Source organism: Biomphalaria glabrata, chromosome 4 (genome assembly GCF_947242115.1).
Source record: "Biomphalaria glabrata chromosome 4, xgBioGlab47.1, whole genome shotgun sequence".
NCBI classification, from domain to species: Eukaryota; Metazoa; Mollusca; class Gastropoda; family Planorbidae; genus Biomphalaria; species Biomphalaria glabrata.
In genome coordinates this window covers 1,641,381-1,660,926 of record NC_074714.1, presented here as the reverse complement: position 1 = coordinate 1,660,926, position 19,546 = coordinate 1,641,381, and the positions used below count along the sequence as shown (strand labels likewise).

The following is a 19,546-nucleotide window of genomic DNA, read 5'->3' as shown; positions in this document are numbered from 1 at the left end:
AATATTTGGGAAAAGAAAAGTTTGTAGATCCACATCACAAACCTATATGTATTTGCCTATGTCTATGATTATAAAACAAAGACAAAATATTGGGAATATGGCAGTTTTGCACTTTTCAAAACTAAAGATCAAAGGTATATATTGGCTGAAATGTTAGTCCTAGAATTTATAGCTCAATCGCCGCCATTTTTTTTTTCACATAGATATAGTACATAAAACATATTGACTCCCCCCAAATAAAAATAACTTCCTACTTCCAGTCTATATTTATTTATGTCTATGGGCGGCGGTAAATGATCTTGTTTGTCAAAAATTAAGAAAATCATGAGTTATACTGTAAACACGCAAACACTGAACAAGTTTGGTCATATTGTTAGACACGCCTCTCTGACAAAATCATCATTTAAATAGTAAAAAGTCGAAAAGTTCTTTCTACCTATAGGGCGAATGATATAAAAGTCATCTGTTCCTGTGGCCCACCGTTAACGAGGGTGTCATGTGGCCATCACAACGACCAACAGCCTTTATTTTTTTCCCCTACTAACGTCAGGTACACATTAGACTAAAGATCCCGAAATTAATAATTCACAGTCTTTACCAGTCTTTACCAGAATACAAACACAGGTTTAAAAGCCAGGGTCCGTACAAGTCAACCACCGCTCCTACAAGAATATACATGTCATGTGGCCACCACAACGACCAACAGCCTTTATTTTTTCCCCTACTAACGTCAGGTACACATTAGACTAAAGATCCCGAAATTAATAATTCACAGTCTTTACCAGAATACAAACACAGGACCCCTGGTTTAAAAGCCAGGGTCCGTACAAGTCAACCACCGCTCCTACAAGAATATACATGTCATGTGGCCACCACAACGACCAACAGCCTTTATTTTTTTTCCCCTACTAACGTCAGGTACACATTAGACTAAAGATCCCGAAATTAATAATTCACAGTCTTTACCAGAATACAAACACAGGACCCCTGGTTTAAAAGCCAGAGTCCGTACAAGTCAACCACCGCTCCTACAAGTATATTCATGTCATGTGGCCACCACAACGACCAACAGCCTTTATTTTTTTTCCCCTACTAACGTCAGGTACACATTAGACTAAAGATCCCGAAATTAATAATTCACAGTCTTTACCAGAATTCAAACACAGGACCCCTGGTTTAAAAGCCAGGGTCCGTACAAGTCAACCACCGCTCCTACAAGAATATACATGTCATGTGGCCACCACAACGACCAACAGCCTTTATTTTTTTCCCCTACTAACGTCAGGTACACATTAGACTAAAGATCCCGAAATTAATAATTCACAGTCTTTACCAGAATTCAAACACAGGACCCCCTGGTTTAAAAGCCAGGGTCCGTACAAGTCAACCACCGCTCCTACAAGAATATACATGTCATGTGGCCACCACAACGACCAACAGCCTTTATTTTTTTCCCCTACTAACGTCAGGTACACATTAGACTAAAGATCCCGAAATTAATAATTCACAGTCTTTACCAGAATACAAACACAGGACCCCTGGTTTAAAAGCCAGGGTCCGTACAAGTCAACCACCGCTCCTACAAGTATATTCATGTGAAGTAATCATCTTTTTTTTTTGAAGTTACGTCTGAATTATAATAAGATAAGATGTATATACATTTTCATACATATGTATCTATTTTTAGGTTATCGTAGTTTAGATTTCCATTTATGAAAAATAAAAAAAAAGTATGTTCTCACAGAGAACCTGAACCGTGTTCGTTTAGCTCGAAAGGCCAACATTCAACACAAATACCACAAAGCCGTTATACGAATTTAGCCCGTTACTGTTATCTAAACACACTTTCAATTACATTTTCCTTTTGAGATATAAACTCTTTTTTTACAGCCTTTATTTTTTTCCAACGAATATCATGTATAGGCCTACACATTAGACTCAGAGTCGCCATAAAGATCCCGAAATTAAAAATCCCAGTCTTTAACCAGAATTCGAACACATAAGACCCTTTGTTTAAAAGCCAGGGTCCTTACCAGTCTACCATCGCTCCTTGAAGAACATATTTTTTTATCTTTTGTGGAGGCCCCTTTATTGAGTAGACTCCGGGACTGTAGCTTCAACTGCCCTCCCTTAATTAAATCCGGCCCTGATATGTTAAAATATACATCTCTTTCATTAAATGTCGGATGTGACACCGCTATATAAAACCAGATCATTATTATAAGAATTTGCGTCATTAATGACTTCAGACTATGCATAAGTTTGCTATTAATTAAAATAAAAAAAAAAAAAGTAAAAAAAAGTTTAGGATTTAGATCTAGATTTGGTTTTTGAAAAACAGAATACTTTTTTTTTTTGGTAAGCATAAAGTAGTATTTTAAGATAATGTTATTGAAAAAAAAAAAAAGAAAACTTACTTTTTCTTTACAAATCGCAGAAAGAAGATCTCTATTCCCGTACTGAGCTGTGAACTATAGTTAGCTGTTTGCAATGTCGTTGCTGTGTGTTAAAGTTCATTATTCATTGTTAAAGAGTTATAAATTGTCCCCCCTATTATTTTGCAGCTAGTTTATATCAATGGTTTCTTTTCGTTAACACTGCTGTCAATGGAACCACTAAAAGATGGGGGAGGGAAGGAGCAAAAAACAAGTGGGAGTGCCATCAACTAGTCCATGCCGACCAGCAAAATGATTAGACCAAACACATGCCCTGCATGCCCCTAGCAAATGACAATAAGTACAGTTTGTATAGTGTAAAGTTTTTGATATTCGTGTTGAATTTCAATCAAAATTAATTGTCCAAAAAAAAAATGAATAAAAAGTGTTCGTGCATCCGTGTTTTGCTTTTGTCACTTTTTTTTTTTTTAAATCTGCATTGAAATTTTTTGTTTTCTTTGGTCGCGACCAGACCGGCCCATTTATGGCTATGGTGCCGGCCCACCGGGCATTTGCCCATATAGCCAGTCCGCCCATGATTGAAAGAATTTGAAGAAAGAAAGCCTTAAAAATGATTTTTTTTTTATGCCTTTGCCATAACTGCAATTTATTTGACATAATTTTTATATAATATATAATGACGATCTGTCATTGACAGCAGATAAAATTAATACATAAATGCAGTGCTTTTTTTTGTAAAACAAAATAGATGCTGGTACTCGTTCAATGATAAGGTGCCAGTACTCAGTGGTTGATTGCCTTTTAACTACTAATAAATTAATAATATACGTTAAAATACAAGAAAGTAAAAAAAAAAAAATTCCCAACATTGAAAAAGGTGCCGGTACGGCGTACCGTCACAAAAAAAAGCCCTGCATAAATGACATTTTATTTAAATGTCGGCCCTTTTCACGCTTCTTTATTAATGTCTTTCTTAAAGGGGGATGCTGGCGGATTTTTTTACAGAAAAATACGAAATGGGGGTGATAGGCAGTAAAAGGCTGAAGACCACTGATCTAGATTTAGTTGACCTAGATTGCTAATAAAAAGTATTCTAGATAAATCTAGTCCTAGAACTGTGGGTTAAGAACATAATATAAAATGTAAAAATCAAATCAGAGATTTTTTATGCACTAGAATTAAATATTAGGTTTAGAATGTTTACCCATTCCTGATTGATCTACTGATTTATCTAAGAAAGCGCATCAAAAATGTTAATGCACAAATAAATATATTAACGTTTCATCGACGTATATAGGGGCTGTAGCTCAAGTGGTAGAGCGCTCGCTTAGCATGTGAGAGGTACAGGGATCGATACCCTGCTGCTCCAAATTTTTTTAATTTATAATTTTCATTATCTTTGAAAAAAAAAAAATATATATATAATTAAATTGCGGTCTTAAGAATGTCAGATATAACAATTTTCCACCGCTATTCAAATTTATCGCTTCAACCTTTTCTTATAGGCCTATATATTTTATTTATATATATATATATATTTTTTTCCTGTTATTTTTTTTTAAATTACATGTTCATGTTCTATTTTGTGACTCTCTCCCCCCCCCCCCCCCCCCCCTGGATTTTCTCATTTTCATAGTCGTTCTATTTTGTCATATTTCATCGTGTAATATAATACTCTCTCTCTCTCTCTCTCTCTCTCTCTCTCTCTCTCTCTCTCTCTCTCTCTCTCTCTCTCATATGATGTAGTGTTTTATTGTGTATCATGGCTACTTTATTATTATTTTTTTTTGTCTTTTGTCCTAAGTATTGTCTTAAAATGTCTTAATTTTTTTTCAAAAGTTTATTAAATTGTCGGAAAGTAGGTCTCTCTCTCTCTCTCTCTCTCTCTCTCTCTCTCTCTCTCTAATTATTTGGTCTAATCGTTTGCATTATATTCTGACAAATCGACCAGATGCCCGAATAACGAAAGTTCTTTTTTAAAGAAAGGTAGACCATAAAATAATGATAATTAAAAACAGCAATACTCAATACTTTTAATAAAAAATACATTTTTTTTTATTCCGTATGATTATGATTTGACAAATTCGTACGGTACAAGAACGGGCCGGGCCTTCTCTGGTGCCTTTACACGTTTACTAGTCATTAGATTTTCATTTGAGCATGGAACGGGTTGCTTGTATCAGCCATGGATAACAAATGTCTCTAGTTAACATGCATCGATGGTCTGTAATTTGTAAGATAAAATATTATAAATAAGATAAAAACATAGATATGGATAAGAATAAATAAAATACAAATTGTTCTGTTAACACGATACTGTATCAAAATTTTTATTTTTATTTTACAGAATTTCAGCAGTGATTCGTTACTTCAAGTCACATGACAAATATTGACATCCATTTTATTTTCGGCTAGAGAAAATAAAAAACTCAGACCAACTTAGATCTAGATCTAGACATTCTAGATCAAAGAGTCTAAGTCTAGAATCTAGATTTAGAATCTATGACTAGGCCTAAAGTTTATTCAGGCAAAAAGAGTCGTCTTAATAAATATCAAGCTGACAAACTTTAAAATGGACGAGAAACGGTCCTCAGGAAGGTAGAATCTAAGTATTTCAATCTATTATCTAGAATAATCTACTGACACTGACTTCACTGAGACTCAGTAACTGACTACTCAGCTACTGTTACTGTTAGTTAGTTAGTAGTCAGTAGTGTAAGTGTTACCTGTACTCAGTACTGGCTGTACTGTTACACTTACACTTACAGTCACAGTAAAACTCAAGACTGTAGTCCGCTCGTAGTGTCTTAACTGACTATAACTTAGTAAGTTAGTCTGAGTCTTAGTTAGTTACTTAGTAATAGTACCTAACCGTCCTAACCCAACTACACAACTAGATCTAGTCACCAGTCTCACCCTCTGTGCTGTCTTTACTGAGTACTCTATCTTCAAACTCAGAGCCTGACTATAATGACTCTAGTGACTAGTCTGTAGCCATTCTAGACTCAGTCTAGAGTCTAGACTCTAGTCGTCCTAGTCTCTGGCAGTCTAGTCTATGAGTGACTATGTGAGTATGTCTGGTCTAGAGTAGGAGTAGTCTTGACTCAACATAACTTTTTCCACTTACTGTGACTTACTCATACTGTACTAGATCTATAACTGTACTGACTTAGGACTTAGAGAATAGACTTTTAGTTTTAGACTTATGATTTATTAAGACTTATAGCCATTATAGGAAATCTAGACTTAAAAAACTAGACATTATGAAGTATATCATACTATATGACTTGACTTGGATTTGGATATCTACCAGAATACTGTTTTTGTGGTCATCATTAAATCTTTATTTTGATATTTAATATGAAACTAGCGTGCTGTATAATGTGCTTGTCCATTTTCCAATGATTCTGACCCAATTCCCTTCCATTTAGTTGTCTTTTTATGTGAGAAAAAAAGAATTTCAAATGTCTAAGTCAGGTTGTTGTTTTTTCCTATGTTACCATGTCATGATGACTTTACTTCTTCCTAGGGTTAAGACTATATTTTTTGGTTGGCTAAGTCTATGCTAATGAGCCCGGCAATATTTAATTTATTCTGTTTTTTGGAGCTGATTTATTTGATTCATAAGCCAAGTTGTTTGATTCCATAAAAAAGAAATTTAATAGGGTATTTGTATTAAATTATGATTTTCTTACCAAAATTTATTTCAAACAGCCAGTTTTGGACATCAGTGTTAATGATATCGTTTTTTTTTTTAATTTTTTTTTTGCCCTACAATAGAGGAGCAAAGAAAACAAATTAGGAGCAGTAGACAATTAAATGTACTTGAATGGACTTAAATTAAAATTATACCATTACTACAGCACACATGATATTTAGAGTATATCTATATATTTGTATAGTATTTGTATCACTAGATTAAAAATATAAATCTAGAATCACTATCACTGTAAGTAATAACCGTACAATACTTAACAGTTTTCTACAGTTTCTTAATAACATCCTCAGCACATGTTGGTACAAGTGTTGTCTTTTTTTTTTTTATCTTATAAATTACAGACATTACATTACTGTTTTTCTATAAGAAATATAAAACATTTAGCTTTGTAAGTCTGCACAGGATAGAAAATTAAATGCATGGCAATAAATTTTCTTCTATAGTAGCAGCCTGACATGTTCTGAATTGTTCTGGCACTATACTGGTACCTGATGCCTGTAGTCAGTAAAGTGTTATGAACAGACTTAAGACTAAATCTAAGACTGACAAATTAACCAAAAAATTATTATTGGCTATAATTTGGATCTATTCTAAATCTAAAATGGAGGCGCGGTGGCTGAGCGGTAAAGCACTTGACTTCCGAACCGGGGACCGGGGTTCGAATCCTGGTGAAGACTGGGATTTTTAATTTCGGGATCTTCGGGTGCCTCTGAGTCCACCCAGCTCTAATGGGTACTTGACATTAGTTAGGGAAAAGTAAAGGCGGTTGGTCGTTGTGCTGGCCACATGACACCCTCGTTAACCGTAGACCACAGAAACAGATGACCTTTACATCATCTGCCCTATAGACCACAAGGTCTGAAAGGGGAACTTTACTTTACTAAATCTAAAATGCAGTAAATTTAAGAAAATCATTTATATATTTTCTACTAATACCCCATTATTTGCTTTTTGAACACATCAAACAATATTAACTATAAAACAAAAGTTTTCTCTACCTAATGCTGCTCACTAGCATTAGAACAGCCTGTAATCTTAAACCTGGATGTGTTTTTCTAGAAGAACAATAGAAACTTTGATTATGAAACCTGTGTGTCTTCCTCACAGTGTTTACAGATTATTTTCCTCAGAGGCATCAAAAAAAAAAAGTACCCGTACTTTTAAAAGCAAATTTCTGGAACCATAAGAGTGGAAATAAGCGTTTCACTGTACTTCACAGGGCAAAAAGACAAGCCAAAGTTTTGGATGAAGACTTCTGGGACTGTAGTGTGTGTACTTATAAAAACTCTCCAGAGGCCTACAAATGTGAAATGTGTGATGTCAGAAAGGGGACTTCAACAAGGTTTGTACTGAGTGTATTGGCTTAAAGTGTTGTCAAGTCCACATTATTAATCTTTTTTTGTACATTTCCTCTTTTTCAGCATGCAAACCCATTATGGGTGGGCAGGCACAGTTCTCGAAAATGGCTTTTACAATTTTCCTAGAAATTTGACAGTTTATGTATAATATATTTGGGAAAAGAATTAATACTAGCTAATTGGCCACACAAGGAAAAGTCTGTTGTTGTTGTTTTTTTTCAAATATAATGCTTTAAAATTAAATTTGGTCTGGATTTTAAAACATTCTATATCTTAAACACAAATACATCAGCTAGTATTCCAGCATTTGTTCATGATTAAAGAGTCTGGATCTATAGGCCTATCATTAAAACTTTATAGGCTCTAAGAAGATTTATATATTTGCTTAACCACACATTTTTTTATTCGTTAGTACAAAATAATAGCTCTTACAAAAGGATTATCAGCTGCATTAAGGAGGAATTGTCTTTTTCCTTTTTTTTTTTCTCTGTTACTTATTAGTGATATGGAATGACCTAGAAATATGGCTTCATGGTGTCCATTAAAGGTCTCTGAACTTCAAAGCATAGCTAGTATTTGTTAAATGCAGCTATGTTTTTACGGCTGGTAATCCATTGGTTGAACAAAAAATATTATCTTTTTATCAATTTTGTATGTTTTTAGACTTTACTTTTTCACATTGTGTTCCGAATGAATTATTTTTAAGTTACAACACTAATGAAAAAAAAAAACCACTAGAATATTTTAAGGGAGAAAGCAAAAAATTTCGTTCCTGCTTTTTTTAATTGTTTTTTTTTTAAGCAAATAAATAGTATTTTTAAAAACAAATCTCTGAAGAATGTATTTTTTTTTTAGACATTTGATTTTTTTTTTTTTTTTGATTTGAGGCACATCGGCACAATTTAGGCCATGTCGTGCTTTTAGACATTTGTATAACTTTATCGAGAGTCAACTAAAATTGTATTTTTTTTTTGGTTTCTATGTAGAAAGCCAAGGATCAATCCTCAGCTTGTAGCTCTACAGAAAGCACAACAGTTTGCGCCCCCACCCAAAAAAGAGAAATCTCACTCATCCAAGAAAGATAAAAGTGGGGACAATAGTGCAGACTCTAATCGGTAATTAATCCTTGATTGGATATAAATATATTTTTGATTTTTCACCACTGAATACTTGTATGCCATTGTACATAATGCATCATTGTAACCTTTGACTTGTTTATCCTTCTCAGCATTCCCAGATTGAAAAACATTGACAGAAGTCGGCCGTCCCATTTGTCAGTAACTGTGGGCAATGTAACTGTTGTCGTGACAGATTATCAACCCAAACTGGACCCTCGTCCTTCTGACAGTCATATAAGCTCTGATGCCAGTGACACCAACTCTGTCACTGCCCCTGATCTCACAGATGACTCTTCCAGAGATACTGGTGCCACGTAATAATTTTTTAAATTGCAACAAAAAAAAACACAAATTGATTTATATATTGTTCACATTGTGAAAGAAACTGGTCCATTTCTCATACTGTGGAACAAGTTGTATATAGCTTGTACAGTGGAGAAAGTTATTTGTGCATTTCTGTTATGCAATGTGATTTCCCAAGTATACTTGCTGTTGAATCAATTCATTGTATATATATTTTCAGCACTAAGGATGTAATTTCTTGTGTGACAGGCCAGTTTGTTTGTTTTCTGTAGTCATAGAGGTAGATTTAGTTCATGTGTCACCTAGAAAAAAAATGGTTTAACAGAAAATATGATGGTCATTGCAATGCTGCAAAGTCTACTTCTTTTCTTTTTTTTTTAAACTAAAAGCAAATTATAATTTTTAAAAGTTGTTTTAATGATGAAGTAAACTATCTTGGCTTGTATCAAACACAATTATTAACTAAAAGTTTTCCTAATGTTACCATTTTTTTTTTAAAATAAGGGCCACACTTCTATTGATACTTTTATTATTTCGATTTTTTGTGTGTGTGTCTAAAGCAAAAATAAAAATTGAAGCTAATTATTCATAATTATAGCGACTTAAGAGGTTTTTGCCCAAGGATTTTTTCTGATCGTCCAGTCAAGCTGTTTGCAAAATTGGAAAGGAGGGTGATGGTGTGTGAACAGATAAGCCAATTTGTTATTGTCATAAAAGTATCAAGTAGTTTAGTGGAGGGGAGATGATGTGTGAACAGATAAGCCAATTTGTTATCTTCATAAAAGTATCAAGTAATTTAGTGGAGGGGAGATGGTGTGTGAACAGATAAGCCAATTTGTTATCTTCATAAATGTATTGAGTAGTTTTACATTTTGTCTTATTGCTAGGAGAAACATTTGAGTTAACTATGTGAAGATAGTCATTAATTTGCATACAATTGTCTAAGTTTATGCTAATTAAGGCACATAGGACTTGAAATAATTGTCTGTAGACTTAACCCCATTATTCCTCTTCTGCATCCTGCAAATCTTAAAGCTATGATGTCTTAGTCATCTTTCTATACACTAGTAGAACTATACAATGGCTTGTTCTACAATAGATCAATTCTTTGAGACCGTAACCTTGATCCGCTTTGCATTAACTTGTCATTCTGGTAAACCCAGTTGATTGCATAGATTCATGTTTTTTGTTAGAATTAAGATAAATGGCATTTTTAGGTAGCACAGAACACGGACAATAACTTTACAGTCTCCAAATGTTGAATAGTCTTTATACACTTTATAATTGAAGGCAGCAAAAGTTGTTTTTTTTCTAAGGGAGGCAACGTTGACTAAAACCATTGTTGGGGTGAATGTTAGTTTTGGAGTTGAATGTTGGGACTACAATAAGCAGATTGAGTTGTACAATTGTTTCACTTTGGAATTTTCTTTGTACTTTTTGAGTTGATTGTCAAGCATTTTTTTTTAATATATATTCTGTATTCATATATTCATTTCATTGTGCTCGATTTGTAACCTGATTTTTCATTGTATTGATGAATAGCTTGATTCATTTGATTTAACTTGATGTTTCATTATATACTTTGACACATATTGTATATATTTTTAGAATAGTAATTTTTAATGTATATGTTAATTTTGTAAATGTAGGTATTTGCGCTGATAGAAGCTTGATAACATTGTCTTTCTATTACAATTCTTTGTCCTTTTGCATGTACTAGGGAGTGATGTAAGGAATTGGTTTGTTCACATGATGATTGTTAGCAGAATCACTCAATTCTTTATACTAGTGTGTCAATGTGGCATCATTTACATTCTCCACAACTTCAAAACTGAATGGTTCTTTTTCTTTGGTGCTTCTTGCTATGTTATATGGCATTTTCTTTTCTACAGATTTTTTTTATCTTAATGTATCACCATTTTTTAATTTTTTTTTTTGTTAGCTTCTGGATCTTTTAGTTCTATGCATGCTGTTAATGGTGTATAAGATATTTCTTGCTTTGTTGACTGATAGTCTTTCTGTAAAAATTTTGTTTCTTTTTTTTCTGTACTTTCAGTTCATTGTGTAGATTTTGTTTTTCTCTTTGTGTGTTTGCATATATCCTCAATCTCATATTCTCTTATCTACTTGTTGATAATCAATGACTAGTGATGAGTTCACTCCGGCTTCATTGACAAGCTTTTTTCTGGATTTGCTAGTTTTGACTTAGTTAATCTGTGATGATGCTGTTAGTCATTTAATCTGTATCAGGTTTGACTTGGCAAATGTTGACTATGAGAAGGTTATGTGCTGTATAGGTGTAAAGAGTTAATGTCACTTGTAATTGTTTGCTTTGTTATCATCATTGTCTGAGTGTGTTATCTGAGTTTTTCTTTTCTACCAGTCATACATTCAGCTGTTTTTCTTTTTCTCAGTACTTTGCAAATATCTTAAGAGAAAAGAAAAATTCAATCCTTAGCTGTATAGCTCTCATTTTTAAGATTCTGTGAGACTTTAGACAGTGTTGATTGTATGATGAATTCATGACAGTATCTCTTTGTTTGACTTCAAATTATTTCTATGTGTATTTTTCAAGCAAGCTGTTTCAGCTGGTTTGCTTGGCCACACAGCTTTACTAGAACTCCATTAACTAAATCAAGAAGTTTCTGGTCAACCCTGCTTACTCTGCATCCACTTCTACCAATGATTACAGAGTTCAGGGTATACATCTTTTATATTATATTATATTTTAGCTTGCTCACTGCATTTGTGAATGTTGGGAAAAATTGTTTAACTCATGTCAGGAGACATAACAGTGAAGATTTTCTTGTAAGATTTAAAAACAAGCCAGCAAAGGTTCATGAAAGAGACAATGCAATTGCAAGTGTTCTTTTATACCTACCAATTTTTTGTCATTTTACTATCATTTTGTAAAACTAGTTTGAGAATGAACCCCCCCCCAGAAATTGATCTGAAATCTATGCATGTCAATCAAATCAAAATTACAATGAATTGTTTTTAGGACGTGCACACTAGGTTTTAATAATAATATCTGTGTAGGAATGAATACGAGATTTAGAAACATTTGAAGAAGTTTACTCAAAAAAACCCAGTACCAGTATCTAGTGCTTTGATTTGTAGTATGCATTGATCATGTATAAGATATACATGCCTATATTTAGTTAGTGTACAGAAATGTTCTTGATATTGAAATTATTTAGCAACATTTATTTGTCATTGGAAAAATTACCATATATCAAATGCTATTATTAAACTTTGTTTTGTATTCATGTATTTGAATTGTATTATTAAAGTTCAATTTAGGACTTAGGTCAATAATAGTAATAGTGTTAACCATACATTAGTAGTTAGTGGCAGTTTGATCAGGAGACAAGAGGAAAAGTTATTGAAGGACTGGTGGTTTGGAGGGTCACTGTCCAATTCAGTTTTTGATTAGCAGTGTTAGGTTAAGACCTATTAAGAATGTGTCTTTGGTGCATTAGCTGTGAATGAACAATGTAATGTGTCTCATATTCATGTCAATCTCCTTTGTAAATATTGTACATAAATATTCATTGAATGATTCACACTCTGAGCATCAATGGTGCTGAGAAATGGTGGAATAGGTCCTAGCCCTAACTCCTCATGTAAGAGATGAATTAACTCTTTCCCATTATAGATTCATTTTAGTTTATTGTCAGATTTATTTGTATTATTAGTCTTCCTGCTTTATTTGGTCTTGAGTTTTTTTTAATGTAATCTTTTTGTAAAGTGACTGAATGAATTTGACACTAGCTAAATGTTTTGTAGATTGGACATAATGATGTTTAGTTTAGTAAACTGACCTATATTTGTGTCTAAATAAAAGAAGATTATTGAAAACAGTTCTGACCTATATAATTTCATGTCCTCCTCCTGTCATAAAAGGCTGCAGATTTCCTTATAAGTTACACAATCGTTGTTCCTTATAGGAAGTACGTTGGCTTCTAAAAATGTATGCATAGTCTTTGTGCTTCATTGGAACACCTGTGTTGCACTTTCCAGAGAAAGCCTCTGGCCATAAGTGACCTTTTCTTAACAGTGCTGTGATGTGCACCATACTGTCATTGAATGTTCTAGTCATTGAAGTAATGACAGTTTTTCAAATCATTTCCTTGTCCTAGTTTTAGATTGATCATGACACTGACTGAGGTGTTCACATTGATTCAGTCGAACTATGTATTAGATGTGTCACTGTATTACTGCTACTCTACAGCCATTGTGGGGAGATAAACTAAGATCTTAACTTCATTGACTTCTAGTGCAATAGAAAATCTGAGGTCATTTTCATTAATAGCATTTTTACTCTCACTATTATTTGGTCAAGACAAGCAATGCATACACAGGCTGGCTTCAGTTTCACAGTTTGAGCTTTAAAAACACATCATACATTCAAAATATGTCTTAATAGAACAACTATAACTGTATCCAAAAAATATGTAAGAATATTGACATTTTTTTATTTTTTTTTTTATTTAGAAGTGTTTCTGTGATGACTCTCTAGGTTTTAGGGCTAAGATCATGTCAGAATAAGGCAGTATAGTTAGTAAACCATGTCACATAATATATGTTATAAATGCTTCATAATTAAGTAGAGTTTTAAGTGATACGCAAGTTAATGTAGTTGCACCAACTCCCAAAAATTTCTGTATACAATGTTTTTCTTTGAAGTTAATTTTTTATTCGAATCTTAACTCTGTCCAAACAATTATTGGATGTAGAAATGTGGAAGTCACGTGAAGCTATCACTTGGCATGAAAAATGTGTTGTAAAGTAGAATAAATTAAGGACATTGAAAATTGTAATTGATTGTTAATTATGTATGTCATTTTCCGGGGAAAAGTTTTTTTTCTCACACCCATGAAAGTTAATTGGTAAACATAGGTTGAATTGAAAGATGTATATCAACTTCAAGTATGAATAATGGGATCTATTGAATGCTTATGTTATTGCTGAATTGTAACTATTAAGAATGAAATAAATATGTTCATATATACTTTCGAGTATGACTTGATTTTGTTAGTATCGGAGTATCCCTGATATTGATTTGGATTATAAATTTACAAGCTCGAAGCTACCAAATATTAATTGATATACAATTTTTTCATACACATTTTTACTTTAAGAAATTTCAGGCTAACTTATGACCGTGCATAATGATATTTATTTTTATAAACAGTGGTATATGGTATCATTTTAAATTTGTGTTACATTGCATTACATAATACATAAGACAAGTTAAATGGCAGATTATAACAATGACTACACCCTTCTTCTTAACCATTGGCCAAACAAACAGATGACATTAACATCATCTGCCCTAGAGATTGCAAGGTCTAAAAGGGGAACTTTTTCACACAGAAAAATTGGATTTGAAAAATCCTGAAAGTGCTGATTTCATTTTACCACACTTGAACAAACAATATCAAATATAGAAAAAAGGCTTTTATATAAAATACATACCAATATTTTAAAAAAAAGATAGATAATATAAATTTAAAAAACTCGGACCAGTTTGTCAAGAAAAAGCTAGGATGTGAAAACAAATTGCTATTTGGACATAACACTTGCAATGACATAAAGAAGTAGGTTACATGATCTCTGTCAAATATTAAAAAGTATCACAACTTTTGATTATGAATGATAATGATCATTCTCAACAGTTTATCCAGCTTGGATTGTATTCCTGGTGTCATAGTACACAAGCAATAGACCATTAAAATACAGACTAATATTTTCGGTCACTCAAATTCTTGCATTTACAGCTGTTGATGAGCACATTCGAGCATAGCCAAGCTTCTTCTCTCTCTAACAGCTTCAACTTTAGTAGCTCCCACAAAATATTTCACTGTCAACTTTTCAGCTTGTGCATAATTTCCTGAAATATAGTCGATGTACCAAAGTGTATAAAAACATTTTATTTAACTAAAAGCTACATAAAATAATATGTATGGATGGATGAATATGAAGATAATTCTTTGGAAGGGCTTAGAATACTAACACTGATACTAACCTGCTGAAGTTCATGAGGAAACTCTTGAATGTGTTTGACTGAACAGTTTGTACAAAACCTCTGTGTATAAAACAAGCTGCACCCCTGAACCAAGAAGAGAATTCATTTGGATGTAACAGGAATGAATTGATAGAGTAGAATAGACTTGTCCAATAATAGCTTGTACTAAAATCTTGTTTGAAATGAATGTATGTTCTAGAATAAGAAGATCGATATAAAAGTTGGATAAAAACACCATTCATTACAACAAAGCTTAGCAGTGACAAGAAAAAAAAAATCTGAAATTTGTTATATAATGAGGTTCTACTTAATATATAACAACTATTTATTAATTAATTTATGTACATGGAGTATATATCAAATTATGAAAGTGATAAGAATTGAGGATCTTCCTGGTCAAGCTATCTCAGAGTAAAGAGCCAACTAAGTCAAATGACCAACGAAGTACATTACCAAGTATTTATATTTATAGGTAAATACCTTTACTTTCTCACACTCGAGTATTGATTGGTGAGACTCTAATCAAATCATACTAACTCCTTGGATAAACTTCTACTTGATACACTTCTTCTAAACATGTCTCGGATGTTCCTTCAGAGTCTGAAGATAATTACATCGTAGCCCAAACCTCCCAAAGGACGACAAGGATGGCAGAGCACATGACCAGGCAGCCCTATATTTTGATCTAGAAGATGGACTCAAAAGTTGAGTTGTACCAGTACTTACATTTGAGAGACAGACGTCTCTGTTACACATTGAACACAGTCCTCCAACAGTCACAAAGCCTCCCGATGTGGAGAATGGATCTTTCAGGACATAACACTCTTCATGAAGTCTGGGAAAGAGACACATTGAGGAGACATTCAAGAACACTCTTACTGGGTCTGAACAATACAAGGGGAAAGTAGACTTAGAGACAGGACATAATACTCTAGTTGTAGTCAGGGAAAAAATATCTAGAGACAAAAAAATGTCAAGATTCTTGGAGTACAGGGAAAATCTATCTATGTCATTGACTTTCTAGTACTCAGTCAGGACTCAGGTCTGATAAAATGATTTCCTTAAGCGTTAAAAAAAGTTTGCAAGTTGTATCTCTCTATATATAGACATAGATTTATATAAATTAAGCCCCAAAAGCCAGGCCGAATGGGCTTCTGCTTTTTGCAACAGTGCCTCATTAGTTATTAACTTATTAGTATTAGTGATCTTGTCCGGCCAGTGGATCATAAGAATCTTCCAGTGGATCTTAAGAATCTTGTGATAAATACCTGGATATTTTTTTTTCAGTATATTTTAAAATTATACTAGTTAGATTAGTATCTAATTAGTAATAATAGTAATAAGTAATGTGCCTTCGTTTTTTCAACTTCAGTTTCAGTTTGTGTCAAGAAAAAAGAATCTAGATTCTAGATCTATACATAGATGATAATAGATCTACTCTAGTCTGAGAATATTTATTTATAATAAATATATACATTGATAATAATATCATATATATTAGTATCTAATTAGTAATAGGTGATGTGCCTTCGTTTTTTCAACTTCAGTTTCAGTTTGTGTCAAGAAAAAAGAATCTAAATCTAGAATCTAGATCTACTATACATAGATCTACTCTAGTCTGAGAATGCAGCAATCAGCATGCTGATGCAAGGTATTTATAATTTATAAATTGATAATGATATCATATATAGTAGATTCTTATATTAGGCACACTGTATTTGGGGACTAGGTCAAATTTTTATTTTATTTTTTTATTTGGTGACGGTTTAACTTACAAAAAAACTGAAAGCAGATTCTTATTCTGCAACTAAAGGACTATAAAAATAGCTATGTTTCTTTGAATTACCACTCATAGTCAAGATTTTATTTTAAAATAAATTAGGTCAATTCATGCTCCTATACTAAACGCAGTTTTTGTGCTTTCTCCTTTAGCGCACATTGAGCACCGTTAAAAAAACACCACTATGTTATTGCTAATAAATTATATCTGTGTTAATTAAAAATTATTTAGATTGTATTAAAAGAAGTAGATTCACTTCTTCAAAATGTATTTATAGTATATTGCCTCTTCTTCTTTTCATAATGTGGATGTTCGTTTTGTGACACCTTAACATCCCCTCCCTCCCATAGATGCTTTGTCTATTCATGACTCTCACCGCCGTCCCTCCACTGCCTGTTTGATAGGTTGTGACACTACACGCTTAGTGTATATACCTCTCCTCACCACCTGCGCTCACCTGGCGTGATCACCTGCAGTGGGCATGGTCTCTGGCTTCAAATTAGCAGCCCGCACTTTTTCTTTCATTCATAAATTATATATTCTAGATATCTCGATCTAGGTCACGTTTATTCATTGAAAAAATCATAGATTTATTAATCTCAATAATATTTCTTATTACGATTTTGCCTAGTGCTTAGGAGAATGTGTTAAATTCATTATTATCATTGAAACACCTCCTTTTTTAATTTTATTTAACAGCTAACAGTATGAATGTGATTGGAATGTCTTTCTAAAGATGTTTGGAAGCTTATTTTGATATATCCACCAGCCTACGATCAAACAGGCTAATAATATCTATAGCCTTCATCCCTTATATGGGTATGAATTGCCGGGGGAGGTTAAAACAATAGCTTTACATACTTGGTTGCCGAGAATCTAAAAAAACTGCCATCTGCTTTGGAAAAGCAGAACAAAAGTACAGGAACTTATCTAAAATTGGACATGCAGTGTCCCGAAACGTCGTTTTTAGCTCCAAACATAAAAACAAATTAATTATAAACAAAAAAAAGCGCAGTGTTTCTTAAAGAAGTATTTGATGAGCTGTGCCTAATATAAGAAGCTACTATAGATCTATGTTAGCTTTACTAGTCATCTAGTGTAGCCTCTGTATTAACTAGAATTACCGAATCTACTCTAGAAAACTCTAGAATCTACGAGTCTAGATCTAGCCTAATCTAGGTATCTTATTTTATATATAATATATATTATATATATTTAATATAATATATGATACTGATACAGAATACAGACGTTACCTTCAAAAAAGAAGATGATTGTAAACGTCCTAAGCCCTAAGCCAGGCTAAGCGTTGTGCATTAGTATTTAGTCATGCATATTAAATAATTAACCAATGACCTGAATTCTGCCAAGTCACTGGTTTTCCTGGCTAGCTGGCATGCTTTAACTTTAAGTCTAATACTAATACTAAATAGTTAAAATAGTGCTAGGGAAGAAGGAGCATATTTAAAAAATATTTGACTTGTACAAAAGTGTGCCTTAGCCTTTAGATCTAGGACTTCAGCCTTTTATTTATACTTTATCTTTGAATTCTTTGTGAAGTTTGTTGTGTCGTGTCTTTCTGAGTATCTGAACTCCTAAGCTAAGCCTAAGCCTAATAAACTAAAAACTGGCTTAGTCTAACGCCCTAACTCTAACTCTAAGCTAAGCCTAATTAAAGTAAACTAATGACTAATGAAATGAACTAATCCCAATGCCCTAGTACCCTCGAATCAGGGACGGACTGGGTGTCAAAATCGGCCCGGGCATTTCTATAAAATTCGGCCCACAAATTCTGAGTATCATGTCTAGGTGTATCGGTCCTTAAAAATAAGTTTGATAATGTATCGATATGCATGCTTACAGTGAACTCTATATCTTAATAAGCAATATAGCGTCTTTTTAAACCAGCAATTATGAAGGCCCTAAAAAGATGACGCCTACTAGTAGCACTGTCTACATTCTACATTTTATTTTCGGAAAATGTGTCTGATTAAATTAATTAAAAGAGTATTACATTGTAATGTCTGTGAAAGAATTTTTGTTTAAACACGACGCTCAGAGGGCCTTTTATAAAAATAATAATAATAACATAATAAGGATATTATAAAACCTTTAACAACTTGATATGTGCCATAGTGACTTCGATCAGGCATTTCGGTGGCCCTACCGGCCCATTTGGGTACCGGCCCACAGTGGCCACAGGGCATTTGCCCAAATCATCCAAATGCCCATATAGCCAGTCCGCCCCTGCCTCGAATAGTACTAGAACTAGATCTATATAGATCTAGGGCATAATCTAGTAGGATACTCACAATATGCAATTAGCAAAAGGAGGTTTTCTACCTTTATAATGATAATCAACTGTGAAATCGCATGTTGTACACGAAAACACTCTTCTATCATGTTGTTGTTTATCATCCGCCATTTCTATTACTTTTTTTTTTGTCTATTAGGATTACAAGTAGGCTATACATCTTTCAAAAAGCCTATTGAGCCGTGCATTAAATCTACACTATTTTATGGTAATTTCCGCAATTTGCTGTTAAGACCCTTTTCAATCTCAAATAGTTGTATATCTATATTATAAAATGATTATATAAATCACATTACTTGATCTATGAATTTTTTTAATTTGCTAAATGCATGTATTTAAGAGTTTCTTTCTCCCCCTCATGATAATAACCTCCTCTAAGACTCCCTAGCCATTTTAAAATTAAAGCTAGAGCTAAATCTATTACCAGCTTACTTTGCAAAGCTACTAATTGATCTACATCTAAAACAAAAAGTATTAACACTTAAAGTACATGGGTCGCAGTGGCTGATTGGTTAAGTGCTTGGCTTC

The 19,546-nt window shown here is 33.1% G+C and overlaps 2 protein-coding genes and 1 non-coding gene across 3 annotated transcripts; 2 read left to right on the top strand and 1 right to left on the bottom strand.

The window, feature by feature from the left end:
• Positions 1-3,692: 3,692 nt before the first annotated feature.
• Trnaa-agc (transfer RNA alanine (anticodon AGC)) lies at positions 3,693-3,765 on the top strand. Its single transcript has one exon. It is a non-coding gene; the product is annotated as a tRNA-Ala (tRNA).
• A 1,015-nt stretch (positions 3,766-4,780) lies between these two features.
• Positions 4,781-13,912, top strand: LOC106078751 (YY1-associated factor 2-like). Its single transcript, XM_056026960.1, has 4 exons — positions 4,781-4,994; positions 7,334-7,456; positions 8,459-8,587; positions 8,701-13,912. The coding sequence occupies exons 1-4, from the start codon at positions 4,969-4,971 to the stop codon at positions 8,906-8,908; spliced, it is 486 nt and encodes a 161-aa protein (XP_055882935.1). The 5' UTR covers positions 4,781-4,968; the 3' UTR covers positions 8,909-13,912.
• LOC106076110 (cysteine-rich DPF motif domain-containing protein 1-like) lies at positions 13,901-19,142 on the bottom strand. Its single transcript, XM_013236979.2, has 4 exons — positions 19,017-19,142; positions 15,651-15,759; positions 14,925-15,008; positions 13,901-14,789 (listed from the first exon to the last, which is right to left on the bottom strand). The coding sequence occupies exons 1-4, from the start codon at positions 19,127-19,129 to the stop codon at positions 14,763-14,765; spliced, it is 333 nt and encodes a 110-aa protein (XP_013092433.2). The 5' UTR covers positions 19,130-19,142; the 3' UTR covers positions 13,901-14,762.
• Between the last annotated feature and the right edge of the window lie 404 nt (positions 19,143-19,546).